At 42.0% G+C, this 17,396-nt stretch overlaps 1 protein-coding gene across 2 annotated transcripts in view; it reads right to left on the bottom strand.

Moving 5' to 3' along the window:
- The window catches only part of NCKIPSD (NCK interacting protein with SH3 domain), an 86,922-nt gene that overhangs the window by 28,006 nt on the left and 41,520 nt on the right, over positions 1-17,396 (bottom strand). Inside the window, exons 4-6 of one of the 2 annotated variants that reach the window (XM_053377931.1) lie at positions 14,717-14,746; positions 12,414-12,501; positions 7,397-7,995 (exon numbers count right to left, since the gene is read on the bottom strand). In XM_053377931.1, coding sequence (XP_053233906.1) covers positions 7,397-7,995; positions 12,414-12,501; positions 14,717-14,746 — 717 coding nt within the window. The remainder of the gene's footprint in view (positions 1-7,396; positions 7,996-12,413; positions 12,502-14,716; positions 14,747-17,396) is intronic. The other variant, XM_053377932.1, reaches the window with a different exon arrangement.

The following is a 17,396-nucleotide window of genomic DNA, read 5'->3' as shown; positions in this document are numbered from 1 at the left end:
TTGTAGTTGGCTGACTATTTAAGAGTTGGTAGTCTGAAGAATGCAGAACTAAAGTGTTTCATTGCTAGAGTGTAAACAAAAGGTGTTTGCGAGCAAAGGTGCGCAAATAAGCTGTGTCGCTGGAAGACAAGTTAGACCCTAGTTTTACACTGTCATTTTGAGGGATCATGACCAGACTCTCCACGATGATAAAGAAGTCAAAGGTCAGTGTATCTGGGCAGCTGCACATTCAAAACTGTTTCCCCTCTATCCATGCTGGGCAGCCATAATTGCAGTTCCACTATGTTACTTGTGCATTTATTAAATTTATATCCAGTCCTTCCTCCCGAAGAGCCACTATGTGTGCCCTGGGTGTATATGGATTGAAAGTTGGGTTGATGTAACTTATCACAGAACTATAATGACTTCAAGATCCAAGTCTGCTATTTGCTTAGTGCAATAACTAACTTTGTTCTGTAATCAGCAAGATAGGGCTTAACTAAAGTGCCATATAAGATGACCTTTAGACTAGTCAACAGCAGTGTGGGAGCAGCATAGTGTTAGAAACTGAGATATGAAAGCTAGGAGCTAAATGGCACCTTAAACCTAAGCTACGGGCACAACAACAGAATGTCTAGGTGCACTTTTTTATAACAAAAATACAAAGCTGAAAATGAATGAACTGCAGCCAAAATATCATGTTCATTTTTCACATGGTCTAGTCCTTCCCCTGCCCACTCCCCTAATATTCTTAAGAGGGTCTCTTCTCCAGTCTTCAGAAAGTAGCTGGAAGTGGGGAGGCAGAAAAAGGTCCTCCTGTCCTTCCACTCTGCAGTTTTAATCTGAAATCTTAGGCGCAATACTGCACCCTGAGCTCAGCAACTGCTTGCGCTAATGCAATTGCCCGTCACAAAATGTGCCTAGAACAATGGGAGTTTTGAACACTGGGCATAGTGATGAGGCAGTGGCCTCACAGGTTTGCAACACTGAGACGTTGTTCCCAGCCCCAAGGGACTGCCTCAAAGCAGCATGGTCCCTGTGCTATTGGGGGTGGGGGCAATTCCCTGTCTTGAGGGTCTTTCCTTCAAGGAACCTCTGTGCAGCCCATCAGGGTGCCTCGAGCTAAAATGGTGCTTGACTAAGTTTTGAGTATAAGCAAGCTTTTTGAGTATAAGTAGTGTTTCTGAGAATGTGAGCAAACTTTTTACAAACTCATGAAGTGTGTATGGATAGCAGTGCTAGCTTCAGCATGAAGTTAAGTGCTTCTTTCTCAGACAACTTTAACTATGTTCTCTCTGGGGAAAGTGAGAATTGGAGGAGGGAGCTGAAAGATTTTCTAAGAATTTTTTCCTCCCAAATGGAATAAGAGATCATTATTGATTAAAGCTTCCTGCTGCTCTATACTAAATCTCTCAACCTTTTTTCAGGCTTCATATTACATTCTTTAATTAGTTGTATCCTTTCTTCTGTCCTCCTACTTTAAATTAAAAGTCAAAGCACTGCTTTACTAAATCAATTTTAGAATCCATTACCACAGACTTATTCCCAATGTGCTCTTTTGAAGGATGAATTGCTTGTGGTATTTTTCATTCAGGTCTGCCTTGCTGCTGTGTTCATGCAATACAAGGATCAAGGGAAAAGAAATATACTCATACCTCTGATGTTGCACATAGTCTGCCAGGGTGTCCTTGCACTTATTCTATAGTGGAAGCAATTTCAAAAAGAAGGAACTTGTACTCTCAGGTACTCTCATATACCTAAATAAGGCAGGAAGGGAGAGAATCTAGCCAAAGGTGTAATTCAGGCCTCCTTTGATGTAGGAGAGACTTCTTTTTAAAATGTCAGTAGAAGCTAGCTTTCCCTTGAGCTTTGGGTTTCCACTTATTTCTCTAAATTGCCTTTTAACATATTGCCCATTTGGGCAATATAAGAGAACATACATCCACATAATGACAGGCTGCTGAAGGCCCACTCGCACGCCCTGTAAGCTGCTCCTGTGGTAACTTCAGTGCCCCTGCACACATGCCCTCTGCACATTTTATTTAATATCCAAGTGTAGCAAACATGCATTCATCTATAAGATCAAAAGAGCAGCCCTTCTGGATCAGACCAGAGGCCTATCAAGTTTAGCATTCTCCTTCCGCAGCGGCCAACCAAATGCCTGTGCAGGAAGCCTACAAGCAGGGGGTGAGGGAAGCAGCACTCTCCTGCTCATAATCTCCAACAACTGGTACCCAGAGGTACTGATTTTCTGACACTCAATGTAATCTATAGCCATCACGAATGAATAATGGTCATTATAGGCCTTATCCTACAGGAATTTGACTAATCCTTTTAATGTTGGCAGTCTTTGGACTTCAAATTCCATAGTTTAACTGTGCACTGCATAAAGATGCACTGTGTATTTCCTTTTGTCTGTTCTGAATCTCCCACCGTTTAGCTTCATTGGATGGCTTTTTGGGTTCTGCTATTACGACAGGAGGGGAGAGGAAAAAATCACCCAGTGTGCTTTCTCTGCACCATGTGTAATTTTGTGAACTTCCATAGCGTTCCCTCTTACTCATTTTTTTAAAAATTCTCCCTAGACTAAATAGCTCCAAACATCCTCTTGTAGGGGTTTGGTTTGATCTATAAGCAGTTACGGGATTTGCTTTTTCTTGACTGGGGCCTATGCCCATTGCATTACTGTGGGGTCTTCAATTGAAAATGCTTCATGATATTGCCTCCTCCTATAAATATGGGAGAACCAGATCTAGAGCTGAAACAAGTACCGGAATTGGACAGCCATCACTAGTTGTACAGGGAAAGTTACTACATTTGGAGCAGAAGTGACTGTGTGGGGATTCACACACAAGAATAGAAATAAATGTAAGTTTATATATAAATAAAAGAAACCCAGCTTGGTGTCCGGTGCTGTTCAGCACTTCCAGTTTTGAAAGACAAACATTGGGATCCTTCTGGGATCAGGAAACCTGGCTGTGCCTTAAGTCCCTTGACTGCAGTCACCAAAGCATATCTTGCAGCCCAATAACTCTGTGGAAGGAGTGCTTGAGTGACTAGCCTACAGATGACGATGGGAATACCTGACAGGCAAAGTGGGGAAAGCATAATTATTGCAATAGGAGAAGCCAAAAAAACTCCTCTTGCTGTCCGGTGCTGCTGAACATCTGTAAGCACTTGCCTCCATTGCGCTGTAAAGTAGCCTTCTCTGTAAGAGGATTATAACTCCAGAAGAAGGAGGAAGGAAACACCCTGTAATTACTACACACTCAGCTCAGGGAGCTGAGCTTGCTCCTAAATGAAACACTAAGTTTCCAAAGGCTCTACCCTAGAGAGAGGCTCAATAAATTGAATTAAGTGTCTGTCTCACTCGGCACTGTTAATCTGGGCTGGAGTCTCCAAGGGTGTGCTGTTGAGATGGCAGCCCCATCTCTTGCATTAAGCATAGGTTAGTACAGGGATTTATCACACAGTCATCAACGGAGTAATGTACAATGATACCTTTTTATTTATTTATTTAGGGCATGGGGGAGATGATTGTGCATACCCACTCAACCCCCCCCCTAAAAATATTGCCTACATTTTTTTGAGAGTGCCATTGGCTCTCTAGAACGGATAGCCAGGACTTGGGGGGAAAGGAGCGGAGCAGCTTTTGCAGAAGTGCAGCCACGTTTGCACAGCAGAATTGTCATTCCATCTGTTAGCAGTGGAGGCGAGACAGCGGCAGAGGGAACTTTCCCAAAATAATCATGTTCTCTTCAGCGGAAAAGATTGCGATTGGATGTTTCCCGCGAATAATTTTGCCCTCCAAATGCAGAATGACAAACACAGATGAGCTTAAGGCACATCTTACAAATAGTGTAGTGTAAATCATTTAAGTTGGCTTTTGTAAGGCATAGTCTGGCTCCTGGAAATGTATGGGGTGGCTATACAGCAGTAATAGCTGCTACTTACTTAATAAGAGCAGATCTGACCCTAGCAGTGCGAGTCAAAGAAATGGAGTTAGTGATGAAATCGCATTAAGGAGGCGCATGATATGTCAAGAAGTTAGTCAGATTAGAGAGCTTTGCTAATAGATTAATCTCGTTCAAGTCCATTAACGGCTTGGTTCACAGTGGAAACCCTGTGAATAGGAGGTGGGAGGGAAAAGAAGTGGACTGTTAAAAGGTGGGGAAAGCACTTCAGAGCAACTGTGAAAATATGTGGGCTCTAAGGCTTTGTTTGCCCCAACATTTTATCATCGCAATTTTAATTTGGTTTTTTTAATTTGTTGCTGGCCCCGAATAATTTTTATGCATTACCTTCATACACATGGCTTCCCTTGTCAACAATTTCATGCTTGTAGGTTTTATTTTATAATAAGTGCTGAATTAGTTCACCCAAACACTATGCAATTAGGTTGTTATAGTCAGCTAAAAAAAAGGTAATTGGGATGGGGTTGACCTTGAGATGAATCATGAAGTAATATTGTTACATGCCGCCCCTCTAACTCAGAACAATACTTCTAGGATTGTGGTTTAGCTCTGTTTTTAAGATTTTGGTGGTTTCTTCACTCCCACTAAAGTATTAAGGAAATTGCCTGGGTTCGTAGACACTCTTGGCTGCCCTGTTGCTTTGACTGTATACTTTATATCTGACTTTCTTCAGTAATGTTTTATTTGATTATTACTGTGTTCTAAAACACTTTTGAAAATTTTCTTTAAAATATAAAGCAGTACAGAAATGGAATTAATAATATTGACAATTTTTTGCCATACACTGCCAAAAGGGGGGAAAACCATGGTCTTGTTTTTCTGAGTAGGGAAAAAGTGACAAGAGAGGTTGCACATCTGGGGTTGGATCCAGTGCTAATCCTACTTAGAGTAGACCCACTGAAATTAAGAGACCTAAGCTGGTCATGCCCATTAATTTCAATGGGGCAACTCTGAGTAGCAGTAGCACTGGATACAGCCCTTTAAAATTATCCTTACATGAGAAGTTGGTGCACAGACTCCACACATTTCCAGTCTTCAATTAAAAATTGGTTTTGTTAGTGTTTTATCAGGATACGGTCAGCTCAAAGTATTGTAGGTGTTTCCTTTGAGCCATAGAACAGGAACAGAAACCAACAGTCTAAGCCAAATTGTAGGCAGGGTGCGGGGAGAAAAGGCTGCAGCATGAAATTGCTTATAGGTTTCTGCTGAATTGAGGCTGAGTATTGATACGCCATCTTTATCAAGTTAAAAAGCAATTATCTTGATTACCCAGTGGGTCACATGATCCCAGAAATGTGAAGTTCCGCTGCTGCACCTAGCGATTGTGTTCACTATGGACAGCTAACTGGATTACGATTTGATCTGAATTTTGAGCAAAACAGTTTTCCATATCTGTATACCTCGCTAAACCCTTTTGTAATCTTGCCAGCATCAATAATGCTTTCCTATTAGAGGTCAGTAGGAAGTTTCCTTCTCCACTACCGCACAACAGAAAGGAACTGAATTTAATATTATTCCACTTAAAGCCAGTTAGCCAGACAGACTATGGAGTCAGTGGCAAGAGTGTGCAATTTAATGTTGGGGGAACGAGCAGTTCCAGCATAGCTCAAGTGGCTTGAAGATGCCACTTGGTGAGTTAAAGAGGGAATTGGAAACTGTGAACAAAGCATATACCTGGCCCTACATGCTGCACCCATCAGAATCTGTGTTAAGCATCCATCTACCTGTGAGGTCTAGAGGACACGGATCAGACCTTCTCATAATCAGTGCTCACATCATGTAATTCATAGCTGTGGGAGATCTGGCTTTCCATGTCATTGAGCGCACTGAGCCAGGAAATCAAGAGCCCTCTCCAAACACACTTTTTATGGCAATGCTCTTGATGCTGTTTCTGTCCCGTGATAATGTTGCTAGGATGTTACTTGATTATTTTACACTAATTTTTACACATGGTTCCCAGGCGGACACCCATCCAGGCACTGACCAGATCCAGGCCTGCTTAGCTTCAGCAAGGCAGTGACCTCAGACTATGGTAAATAAAAGATGTAGCAGGATAGAAACAAAACTAGTTTATATATAAATAAAAGAAAAAGAAAACATCGTACCCCAGGTTGACAGAGACCAAAGGATTTGACTTTTGGGGCCATATGAACGCAAAGCAGTGTAACAGCCTTATCTCTAGAACTCTTAATTTAGGGGGGGGGGGAATGTGGTTTTGGAGAAAATAATCCGAACAGGACCTCGCAATGAACCAATGTTGCTTATGGTTCTCCCACCTCTTTGCAGATTCTGTACAGTGGTGCCTCGCAAGACGAAATTAATTCGTTCTGCGAGTTTCTTTGTCTTGCGGATTTATCGTCTTGCGAAGCACGGCTATTAACAGTACTTAGCGGCTTTAAGAAAAAGGAAACAAACTCGCAAGAACTCGCAAGACGTTTTCGTCTTGCGAAGCAAGCCCATAGGGAACTTTGTCTTGCGAAGCGACTCAAAAAACGGAAAACTCTTTCGTCTTACGAGTTTTTCGTCTTGCGAGGCATTTGTCTTGCGAGGTACCACTGTATTATGTTTTCCCTTTATAGACAACTGTTACTTTTATAACACTAACTCAGTCTATACCAACCAGGGTCATTAAGTTGCCACCTAAATCATCTCTGATTTAGGGTTCCAAACTATGCAGGCCAGATTTATGCAGTTCTTTCTCTGTATGCCTAACCCTGCGTTGCCAGTGTATTATTTACCAATAAGGATGTCAACAAGACCGCATGATCCCATTCCCTTTTTATTCTGTTGCTCTTCTGCCATATTAAGTGTTCAGTAATTCTACCACCTCTTCATAAATAAAGCCCAGTAACTGAACATGCATTCTGCTACTTTCTGAGGTGACAAATACACCATAGAGTAGGGATGGGCAGAAAGCAGGATATACTGGTAGATCTGGGTAATTTGAAGCAGATTGGCAAGGATTATTGACTCCCAATTGTTTAACAATAACAACACCCCCTTCCCAGCCACAAATTATACTTCTGACACACCAGGGGGCAGGGGTAGTTAGGAGCGGATTCTTGTCTGAAAGGACTACAACCTCAATTCAGCTCTGGTTCTGGAATCAAATTTCTGGGCTCAAAATTATTTAATTCTTATTCAGTGTATTTTGCATCTGGCTGTGATTGGTGGATCTTGGGATTATAGAACAAAAGAATCAAGGACATCCTGCTAGTCTGAAGTTCAACCATCTCTAAAGGAGCCGACATATCCTCAAGGGGATATGTCCACTCTTATGCTGGACAGAATATGATCCACGCTGCCTCAGTCACCTAAGTACTTGAGCTCCCAACTCATGTTACTACTGCCTGCCCACCAAAAAACCCCCCATGCCTTCTAAAAACAAAGTTCATCAGCCAGCAAGCCACAGAAAATGCTTTTCAACCTATGTATTTTCCTACCTTGCTTTCCACCAATGAGATGAGAATCTGCTCCATGATGCTATTAGTGGCAGGAACAGAAGTTTGGATATGGCCAATTACTACACCAATGGCAACCCGGGAGAGCTCATAGCTGAGATTCGTGTTCCTGCGGACGAGTTCAATCAATTCGGCGCCTATTGTCTTTGGCACAGATACTACTAGGCTCGGTGATTCATGATCTGCATCCTCTAGATCAGCTGGCTTTTTATCTTCTGGGCAAAGGGAGTCAACATCCTCTGCCTCCGCAGGAGCAACTGGCACAGTCTCCTTGGCTTGTACGGTCTTCTCGTCATTTGCACCTGAAGCCCCTGCTTGCACGGGCACTTGTGGGGCAGCCCTCTTGGTCTGGGGTGATTTGCTTGCACTACCATGCTTTCTTTGCCCTGGCGGACTAATATCCAAGCTGTGCGATGCCATCGTGTGGGCACTTCTGCTGGGGACAGGGGGAGGGGTGTTGCTGGGGCTGGGAGTAGCAGTTGGGAGAGCCGACTCTGTTGAGCCAGTGTACAAGGTATCCAGCGAAGTTGTGCTTACAGAGGAGGCACTAGAAACTGACCGAGAGGTGATTTCAACTGCGTCTGAAAGGCAACGATTAAAATGTCTTAGCAACAGCATCAAAGGAAAGGAGGGGAAAAAACAAACTGCAACAGCAGAGTCCATTAAGAAGCTCATTGTGCATGCTTCCAAAGTAGTTTAACTAGCCTTCCTGGTTCACTTATCTCAAAGCAAAATTGTATTAACTCTCTCTTGAGTATTCCTGATCACTAACCTCTTTCCAGCAAGGGAGAAAAAGCTGCTCTGCAGACATGAATTTTCTTCAAAGATCCCAGTGTTTTTATTAAAAAGCATTAATCTGCGGGTGGAAGAGATTTTCCCCACAGGAATAGATGCACTTTTTTCTCTCTTTCATTTTTAAGCATACAGCTATTACTTTTGAATAATGTTTCTTACATATTTCAAATTACAAGAGGAAAACTGCCCATTGCTGAAGCATCCCCCTTTTCCTTTCTGCAGCTACTTTCAAGCACCAGTTGAGAATGTACTATGTACGGAAGTCAACAACAGAGATCACTGGCTAAACGGTACTGACCGCCACCCCTCTATAACACTTGTGGCTCATGGGCAAAACTTAGCCTGCCAGGGCTGTCCATTTGGCCCCCAAGGCTATTTCGGGTAAGCCATGCCACCTAACATATGCCTGAAGTCATAGGACGTTAAGTGAAGTCATAGGATGTTGACTGATGGGCTTTGCAGGCCCTGCTGGCTGGCTGACAGTCACCAAGTGCATGGCTCACAAAGTGCTTCACGCAGCATTTCAGAAGTGCCCAACAATCAGTTGGATGTTGGATGCTTGGAAAGCACTGTGAAGAGCACTGTGTTTAGACAGGTGTCAATCACCTGGCATCATTATGTTGTAATATGACTGACCAGTATGTGGTCCCATCCGCCTGACAAAACTGGCCCGTGAGGTGGAGATAAAGATCTGGCCCTCCAGGCCAAAAAGTTCTGCATGCCTGACCTTTAGATTGTTAACCGACACAATGGGATGTTGGTTCACAAGGTTTATCCTAAAATTGCTCAGAGATCTTCCTCCTGCATGGAATTTCTGGAAGCCCTTTGGTTTTCAGTAACAAATAAACCTTGCATTATATTACAATTAGCTCTTGCATGGCTGGCGTTGTTAAGAAGTGGAAATAACCAGTTGCAACTTTTACAGATAATAGGAATGGTTTGTACCTAAGAAGTAAAATAAATAAATAAATAAATAAGATTTGCGTAATTTATTTTCTTCAGCAATCTTGCTGGTTAAGGCTTTCTAAGTACCATGCTATTTTTGCGGCAGTAAACTCATACCTTCACAAACCCGAATACTCAAGGCAAATCAAGCATATATGTACAAGCAGTCCAACTGCTGGAATGTCTTGTTTAAGATTCTGTCTGCATTTCCGTACTAAGTTTTATTCCTTATCTTCCCAAAAAAAGGCTACTATATATCCCACAGTCAGTCTTTCATTGCTAAGACAAGGAAGAGTATATATAGTAAATAGTGACATAGATGGACAACTTGAGAACCTTATCTGTAAAAGGAAAGAAGCAGTACTTTCAAATGGCAACAACGCTGATTCTAATTCTTGATTAACTGTATCACCCTTATGTTACCCACCACTCTTAAAAACCAAAGGGGAACAGATTTATTCTCAATTCCCAAAAAGATTTTTTAAATTGCTAATGAATCACTAACACGCTCTCATTGCCTTGTACTCAGCACACATGCCTAGCAGGATCTGGCTCCAGAATATTTACTTTATTTATTTAAAAGAAACATTGGTAACCTCTATACCTACTGATCTCTTTTCTATACAGAGTAGGACTCAGATTCAGATAATTTATTACAGTCAAAGACCAGTAGGACTCAAGTAACGCACAAGTTTAAGTACTGCACTTTATTCTTTTTTGGCCTAAGTCATAATGCTTAACCAATGTTTGTTTTCCTTACACCAAGTTTTCAATGCTATCATTTGCCTGGTTGCTTCAACAGAGTATAAATTCCCCCTGGGTGACTAGGGCTGATCTAGCATAATTCCTTTGCACCTAATAATCCAGCATGATTAAACTTTAAATAATGAAACTCATTGTGTGTGCTCAATCTGGTACTAAGCAAATTATTAGTACCTACACGCAATCCAATACTTTGACCGTCACACCTCAAGCCTCCTGTTTGTTTTTATAAGCAATATGAGTTGCTTTTGTTGTATTTGCCTCACTATGTGCCTAGTTTAGTAAGGTTCATGGTTCCTTCCAACTTTTTTGGATTTTTAGCTATCTATCTCTGAAGAGGAAACAGACGGAAAAAAATTTGGACACAGTTTCTTCCTAGTGCTCTTGATTCTAGATGTGTTGGAGTTATTGTTATTGAAAATTTCAGCTTGAATCTATATATGCACCTAAAAAGGCCCTTTTGCTCCTTCTTCAATCCTCCCTTTGCATAAGCAGGGGAAGCAGGCAGAAAGCCGATGGTAACATGCCCAAACTAATGGCTTAGAAGCAAGCCAGATATGGATCTATGGTTTAAAATTCACCTCTAGTTCCCCAACTTGTTTGGAAGGCATTAACCACAGTTGCCCATTTCAGACATAAGGGGAAGCTTTGATTAACTGCAATTTCCTGGTTTGTTTTACTATGTGCATGAAAGGAAGAGGGAAGCAGGGGCAAAGAGGCTGTGTGTACAGCTATTATAACTATGGTTATAAGTAGTCAGGACTGACTGAAATCCACAATGAACAACCCTGGTCTATGACTTAGGCTCAGCTTCCGACACTCAAACATTTCTGATTACAAGGTGACAAGTGGGTCTCACTGGTGACTTAAAGGGGCAACACTTAGCTTAGGAACCTTAACCAGGGTTAAAGCAACAAATGCTAATTGGTTCTAACCATGGCTATGTTTTATGTCTGCACTAGGCATTCCTGAAGAAAATAGTTCCCATTGAATAAGGTTGACCCTTTGGATAATCCATTTTTTAAAAAAGCACAGCACCGGAGAATTATCTCCTTTGTTCTCAACAACACTGGGCATTTCAGATTTAATGAATATACATCATTGACGGCCAGCTGTTACATAACTGACACACCCTCCTGGTAAAAGCTGAAAGAATATGGTTCCCGAGAGCACCGCTTCTACAATGTTCAGCTCCGAACAAAGAGCAGGATGGATTGTTCCCAGAAAGCTCATTCTTAATTGAGCCCTTCATCATTGCATTATTAGTGGGCTCCCCCTGGTGATCTATGGAATTATCACATCCTGGTCAGGAGAAAGCTGGGATTCTCAGTACACTTGGTTGCAGTACTCCAAAGAACAACATGAAGTGTTTATGCACCTTAGCCAAAGCAACTAACTGCACAGAGGCATGTCTGTCATTCAAATACTGCCAGGTCATATGGGAAAGACCAACCACTGCCACTTCCAGCTCATCTGAAATTGACTAGAAAGGAAGGAGGGATGGTGGTTCCCATGAAGCTATTTATCATCAATCTCTGAAGTTCTCCCTCCAAGTTACTACCAGAACCAAAATTCTTAAGGTGGAAGCCCTGGGCACATGTATCTCTCTAACTGATGAAAGATTCCAGCAGTTTCTGGAATACCTAAATCTAGCCACAAAGGACACAAAGATACACCAATCCATTCCCGAGCTTTCTAAAATACGCATGTTTATATTGTGTGCTTACTCATGCAAATCTTCCCATGATAATAACTTTAAGTCATAGGACTGGTGGTTTTGTAAAAAAAAAAAAAAAAATCATATGGGAACAGCCTGAAGTTATCAACTAGCTGAAATCATGCTAGAACAGAGCTTTCCAAATTGTGTGCCATGACACGTTAGTGTGTCGGCTGCAGTGTGTAGGTGTGTCACGCAAAAGCTCTCCACGTTGCTTCCAGGGCTGGAAAGGGGTTAGTTTAACCTCCGGTTTGCTAGTAAAACTGAATTACTGTGTCGCAAAATGATGCATGTCTAAAATGTGTGTCACCAACATGAGAAGTTTGGAAAGCTTTCTGCTAGAAGGTTTTAGAACAATTGGAAAAAAACCGTTCTAGGACTGCAAGTCTTCTTCAAAGATCCATGGCAAAAAATACAAAAGCAAAACATTTGGAATAAACTCTTATCTATAACATACTCCTTTCCATCTTGTGGAACACACGCAGCCGGAAGCAGCTCAGCGGTACATTACCCACCCCACACCAGATGTTTATAGGGCCAGTGGACGTGGCTTGGCCAAAACGACCTGACAGTTCAAACGGGGAGGCCTGGTGGGCCTAACCAGGCCTGTGACTCAGAGGATCCCCACCGTGATGTAGACAATACTGAGCTTGACGGATCAACAGCCTGACATACTATAAGCAAGTTTTCCACATTCCTAATTGTTGACAACCAAATAAGTTAGTTAAGCAATGCATCTGATCCTCACTGTCATATAGCCGCAAAAAGCTTTTTTCTTACTTTTAACAGAGGCAGCCATCTGTGTGTTTTTGTATTTCTCTGGCGGTGGCGGAGTAACGGGAGCCGCACGGCGTGGCTGTGGTGGGATCTAGAAGAAAAGGTTTTAGAACAATCAAAGGAAGTAGTGAAGACAGACACATAAAAAATAAATCATTTTTTTTCTCTGTGTGCACAAATTTGTCCCAATATTGCTCTTTTCATTCCTCAAAGATGCCGCTGGAGGATAGCAATGTTAATAATAATCAGTTTCCTCCAAGAGCAAAGCGGAAGCATCTGAACGTGTCGCTTTCCTCCCTCCCATGGACAAGACAAGCAGCATGTTTAATTGCTACGTTCAGCAGTGCACTGTGTGCTTGTGTTACGCAGACCTGTCAAACACGTACACTTTGCCTTCCTCTCAGCCCCTCCACAGAGGCAGCAAACCATGTGCATATTAGATGCATTCGGAGCGATCCATGCAACAAATGATGCTCGCAAAGGGATAAAGACAAAGACTAGAAGCATGTAGGTTTTCTTCGCATTAATGCATTCAGAGCATTTTTTACTGAGACTGGAAAAAAGTCTCAGGCTAGACAAGGCCATTTACAATGCCATTCATTCCCTGCAGAGGCTCCTGACAAGGAAAGCTTTGACTCGTGCACGGTGCTTAGAGCTCCCTACAGCTAGCACACTTCCAAAGTCACACAATTCTTCTGTGAGCAGATAAGGCTGGAATATTAATTGCATAGCTTGATCAGCAGTGGGGGGAGGTGAGTGGGGCAGAGGCTAGATTAGATAGTCCGTCTGTGACATCTGGATTAGACAGAAGTAGCTCTAGGTTTTAAGGCTCAATTTCCTTCTTTTGGGATACAGAAGAAGCACTTCTCATCCGTGTTAGAAACTCCCGTTGTTCTAGGCGCATTTTGCAACAGGGAATTTCATTAGCGTGATCAGTTTAGGCGCCGTACTGTGCCTAAAATTTCAGATTAAAACTGCAGAGTGGAAGGAAAGGAGGACCTTTTTCTCCCTCCCCGCTTCCAGCTGCTTTCTGAAGACTGGAGAAGAGACCCTCATAAGAATATTAGGGGAGCGGGCAGGGGAAGGACTAGACCATGTGAAAAATGAACATATTATTTTAGCTGCAATTCATTCATTTTCAGCTTTGTATTCTTGTTATAAAAAAGCACGCCTAGACATTCCGTTGTTGTGCCCACAACCTAGGCTTAAGGTGCCATTTAGCTCCTAGCTTTCATATCTCAGTGTCTAACACTGCTTCCCATTAGTGTTTGTTATAACAAAGGCAGTTAGCCAGCTAGAGGACAGTTTCCCATTCAATGGCACACGTCATCCTGGGCTCCTTAACACAGCCCACTTCCCCAAACTTAAGGCTCTGAGGGGCTGCATCACCACAGGGGTCCTGCACCTGATTTCCTCTATTTGGCCTCATTCTGCTCCTGGAGTTCTTGCCACTCAGGTGGCAGCTGGAGGCAACTCTCTTGACACCAAAGCTTATTTGCAGGAGTCTGGATGGTGGAGACCAAAAATCTCACCCTTTGGGCCAGCACTCATCTCCTGCACTCTTCTTCCTCATCTGTGTTTGTCCCCTCTCTTCTCTCCCCTTCCCAGAAAAAAAGGACAGTCCTTTCCTTATACTTATTTAAATGCCTTTATGCATCACCACACAGCAAGCTGCACTGTTTTGGAAATTATTATTTTAGTCTATTGTTGAATTTATCATTTTATGGTCTGCTGCTGAATTTATCATTTTATAATGTGCTTTATAAATAAAGCAAAAAGGAATCAAACCTGGCTCCTCTAGAAGCTACACCAGATGTTTGGGACTAAAAGTCACACCATCTCTGGCCACTGGCCATGCTGGCTGCAAACTGGGGGGTTATATTCTATCAACACCCGGAGGGTATCAGGTTGGGGATGGCTGCCGCTTTAAAGATTGTTCAAAAGATGTTCATTTGAAGAAAAATGTTCAAAACTTTTCATGTGCTTAGGCCATCTTATTTGTGGAACTCCATGCATCCCAAATAGCCAGCCATTTGCATATTCTAGTGTAAGCAGTGTATTTTGCAGAATAGTGATTTGCAAGTGGCAGCTTCATGTCAACGGTATACTAGGAATTATATATAAACATGATTGGTTAAACAGCAGTAGGCAGGAGATAAATGGAAACTAAAATGAAATGCAGCTTTTGAACAAAACAAGCATAGCCTATGGTTATGTTTTGCAGAACATTTTACACTTAAGTATGAAAAAGTTAAAGTTAGGGTATATGGAGTTAGAAACTACAACCATAAAATATGTTAACTTACACCATACTTTGTTTCTGGCCTTTTATCATTCTGAAATCGTAATCCAGAATAATAAATAAATAAATAGATAAAATGAAATGATTTTTTTAAAAATGAAAGATACTATTTAAACAGCTCCATCCCATTCACTACACTACCATAGTGAGGCCTATGTGTTTGCCTTCCACAGTCATTCTTTACTCCAAGCCCAGAATTAACAGTTACAGTTCATAAACACAATACCGGTACTTAAAACCATGATGAAGCGCAAGCTCAGTCCTTTATTTTTTTTTAAGTTTAAAGAAAAAAGTGTTACTCATTTGAAAAATGGCAATGCTTACACATGATTCTAACGAAAGACAACAACTCATTTGTTCATTTAGAAATTATGGGTATTCCATCTCAATAAATATCAGACAGCTGGGAGTTAAGGACGTAAAGGATGTCTTTCAAAATACTGGCAAAATCTCTCTTCCTTTCCCCTAAAGCAGGGGTGTCCAACAGGTTGATCGCGATCTACTGTTAGATCCCTGGGAGGTTTTGGTAGATCGTGGTCGATGGCTGGGTCCCTTTCCTTAGCACTGGTAAAATAGAATAAGGGCCCGCCCCCTCGCCCCCCATTGTTGCACAATCTGCAGAATGGAAGACGGAGTTTATTCAGTGAGGCTGTTTGTTTCGCCAGTGATCCGTTGGTGAGTGGCGCTTTCCCCCTTTGTCCCTAGAGCTTAGGCTGGAATTCTCAAAAAGGGGGTAGATCACTGCTAGATTTTAATTCTGTGAGTAGATCACAGTCTTTTGGGAGTTGGCCACCCCTGCCCTAAAAGATTATGTATATGCACATGCACCAAGTCAACTTAAATCTTCAATCCTTGGCATTCTGTAAACTTTACAGGCTCTGAACAACTTGCTTGGTATGACGAGGAAGCAGCAGAATTTGTTTTTATATTATTTATTTAAGTTCTTAGCAGTGCTCCAATAAAGGATTCTAGGGAAGTGTGCAAAACTGCAAATAAAAGTGCTTCACGCCACTTGGAAACCAACAAATAAATATAACTGAATAAGCCAGATATTTTAAATGTTCCATTGAAGTCAGCTAAGGAAAGGATCTTGGTTTTTCAATGGTTTCCATCAAACTTCTCAAATTGACCCCTATGTGTTCTTTCTTTTCTTTTTTTTACAAAATGATAAAAATTTGTACTTTAGTCCTGGGTGGTGTTCAGGAAATCTTTTAAAAAACCCCAAAACAGGATGCAACACAGATAAGACAAATATAGTTTGTTGTTTTGCATAAACATGAGTTATTTTTAAAACTTCCGTCTGAGACTTCCTAAGATTATAAAGCAACACCTTCATTATTGTTATAAAGACTGGAAACTCAGCCGCAGGTGTAGCTGTAAGTATGCTTTGCACAGGCAAATAAATATATATTTCTCAAATACATTCCTGCTGGTTAGTGTGCCTGCGGGCAAGAAAGCTCAACAGCTCCTGCTAATCCTCCCCTGTCAATACCCACAAGAATGTTTTTCTCCCAACAGCCAGATTTCTTCCAGCCTCAGAGCCCATGATGGTGGGCAGAACAGTTTTTTTAAATGGCTGGGAGAGGGACATTGTCAATACCACTCAGTGGTTGAAGAATTCTCCCATGTAAATGCCCCGTCCCTATTTAGCACTACCAGGCAACACAAGCTTGGAAACGGCATATTTCCATAATGATGCACAATTCTGCTCTCAATGTTGAAGCTGCCTGAGTTTCCTCTGCATCTACCCTTGCTTTGTAGAATGACAAGAATAGCCCAGTTTTGAACATGTTTGCTGCTTGCTGCATTCTGGACGTCGACCAGAAGTGAGAGCCTGTGAAATTTCAAAGAATCAGGTCAATTTCACGCTACTGATGCTTTCTAAGAGAAGCACTAACAATAACAAGGGAATACTGAAAAGAAATGGGGGGGGGTGTTTGATAGAGAATCTACTTCCATCTTCCTTCTCTCCTTGCAAGCTGGTTTCACGTGTAAGACCATATCACAAGTCACATCCTTAAATAAGTTCTGATCACTTCAGGTTTAGCATACCCTTGCTAGCTAGAGATTCTTGTGCAAAAAGGAGCACATGTCCCAATATCCAGAAAATCCCTAGTATGGGGGGCTGAGAGCAAGCAGTCTAACAGAACATGCTTCCTCCAAGTCCAAGGTTTCTGGGGTTGTTTTTTTTTTTTTAAGGATCTTTCAAAGAATCTGGGGAGGGGCATTGGCTCTGCAAGATGTGTGCCCTACGACACGTGTCCTCCAAACCCCATTGCCCCATCCTCAATATCATTTTGGCAGCAATTCCCTGTTTACCTTTGCTAACAACTCTACTTAGGAAACAACGGTGATGGCGGTGCCAAACAGAAGTCAATCTTAACAATCAGGAGAGCTGACAGGTTGGTCTTCTTCAATTTGGATGTTCAAAAAGTATCTTCTCTCCAGCGATTCTAAATTCATCATCTGTTTATCACAGTGAAAGCGCGTTCCATCAGGAGCACACTCAAAAGAGATTGTGGAGGATTTATAGCCAAACTGGGTTTGGGAAGCTTCCTTCCTATTAGTCAAGGCACTTCATGTTTTGCTAGAGCTTCACTGGGTCATGATGGAGAATACAGATGGGGAGTGGATTTCCATCATTCATTTTTCTGTCTATAGAGAAGCATTCTCTGGCCTCTTCC

Source organism: Podarcis raffonei, chromosome 2 (genome assembly GCF_027172205.1).
Source record: "Podarcis raffonei isolate rPodRaf1 chromosome 2, rPodRaf1.pri, whole genome shotgun sequence".
NCBI lineage: Eukaryota > Metazoa > Chordata > Lepidosauria > Squamata > Lacertidae > Podarcis > Podarcis raffonei.
The sequence above is the reverse complement of the archived record's forward strand: the minus strand, read 5'-3'. Positions and strand labels throughout refer to the sequence as shown.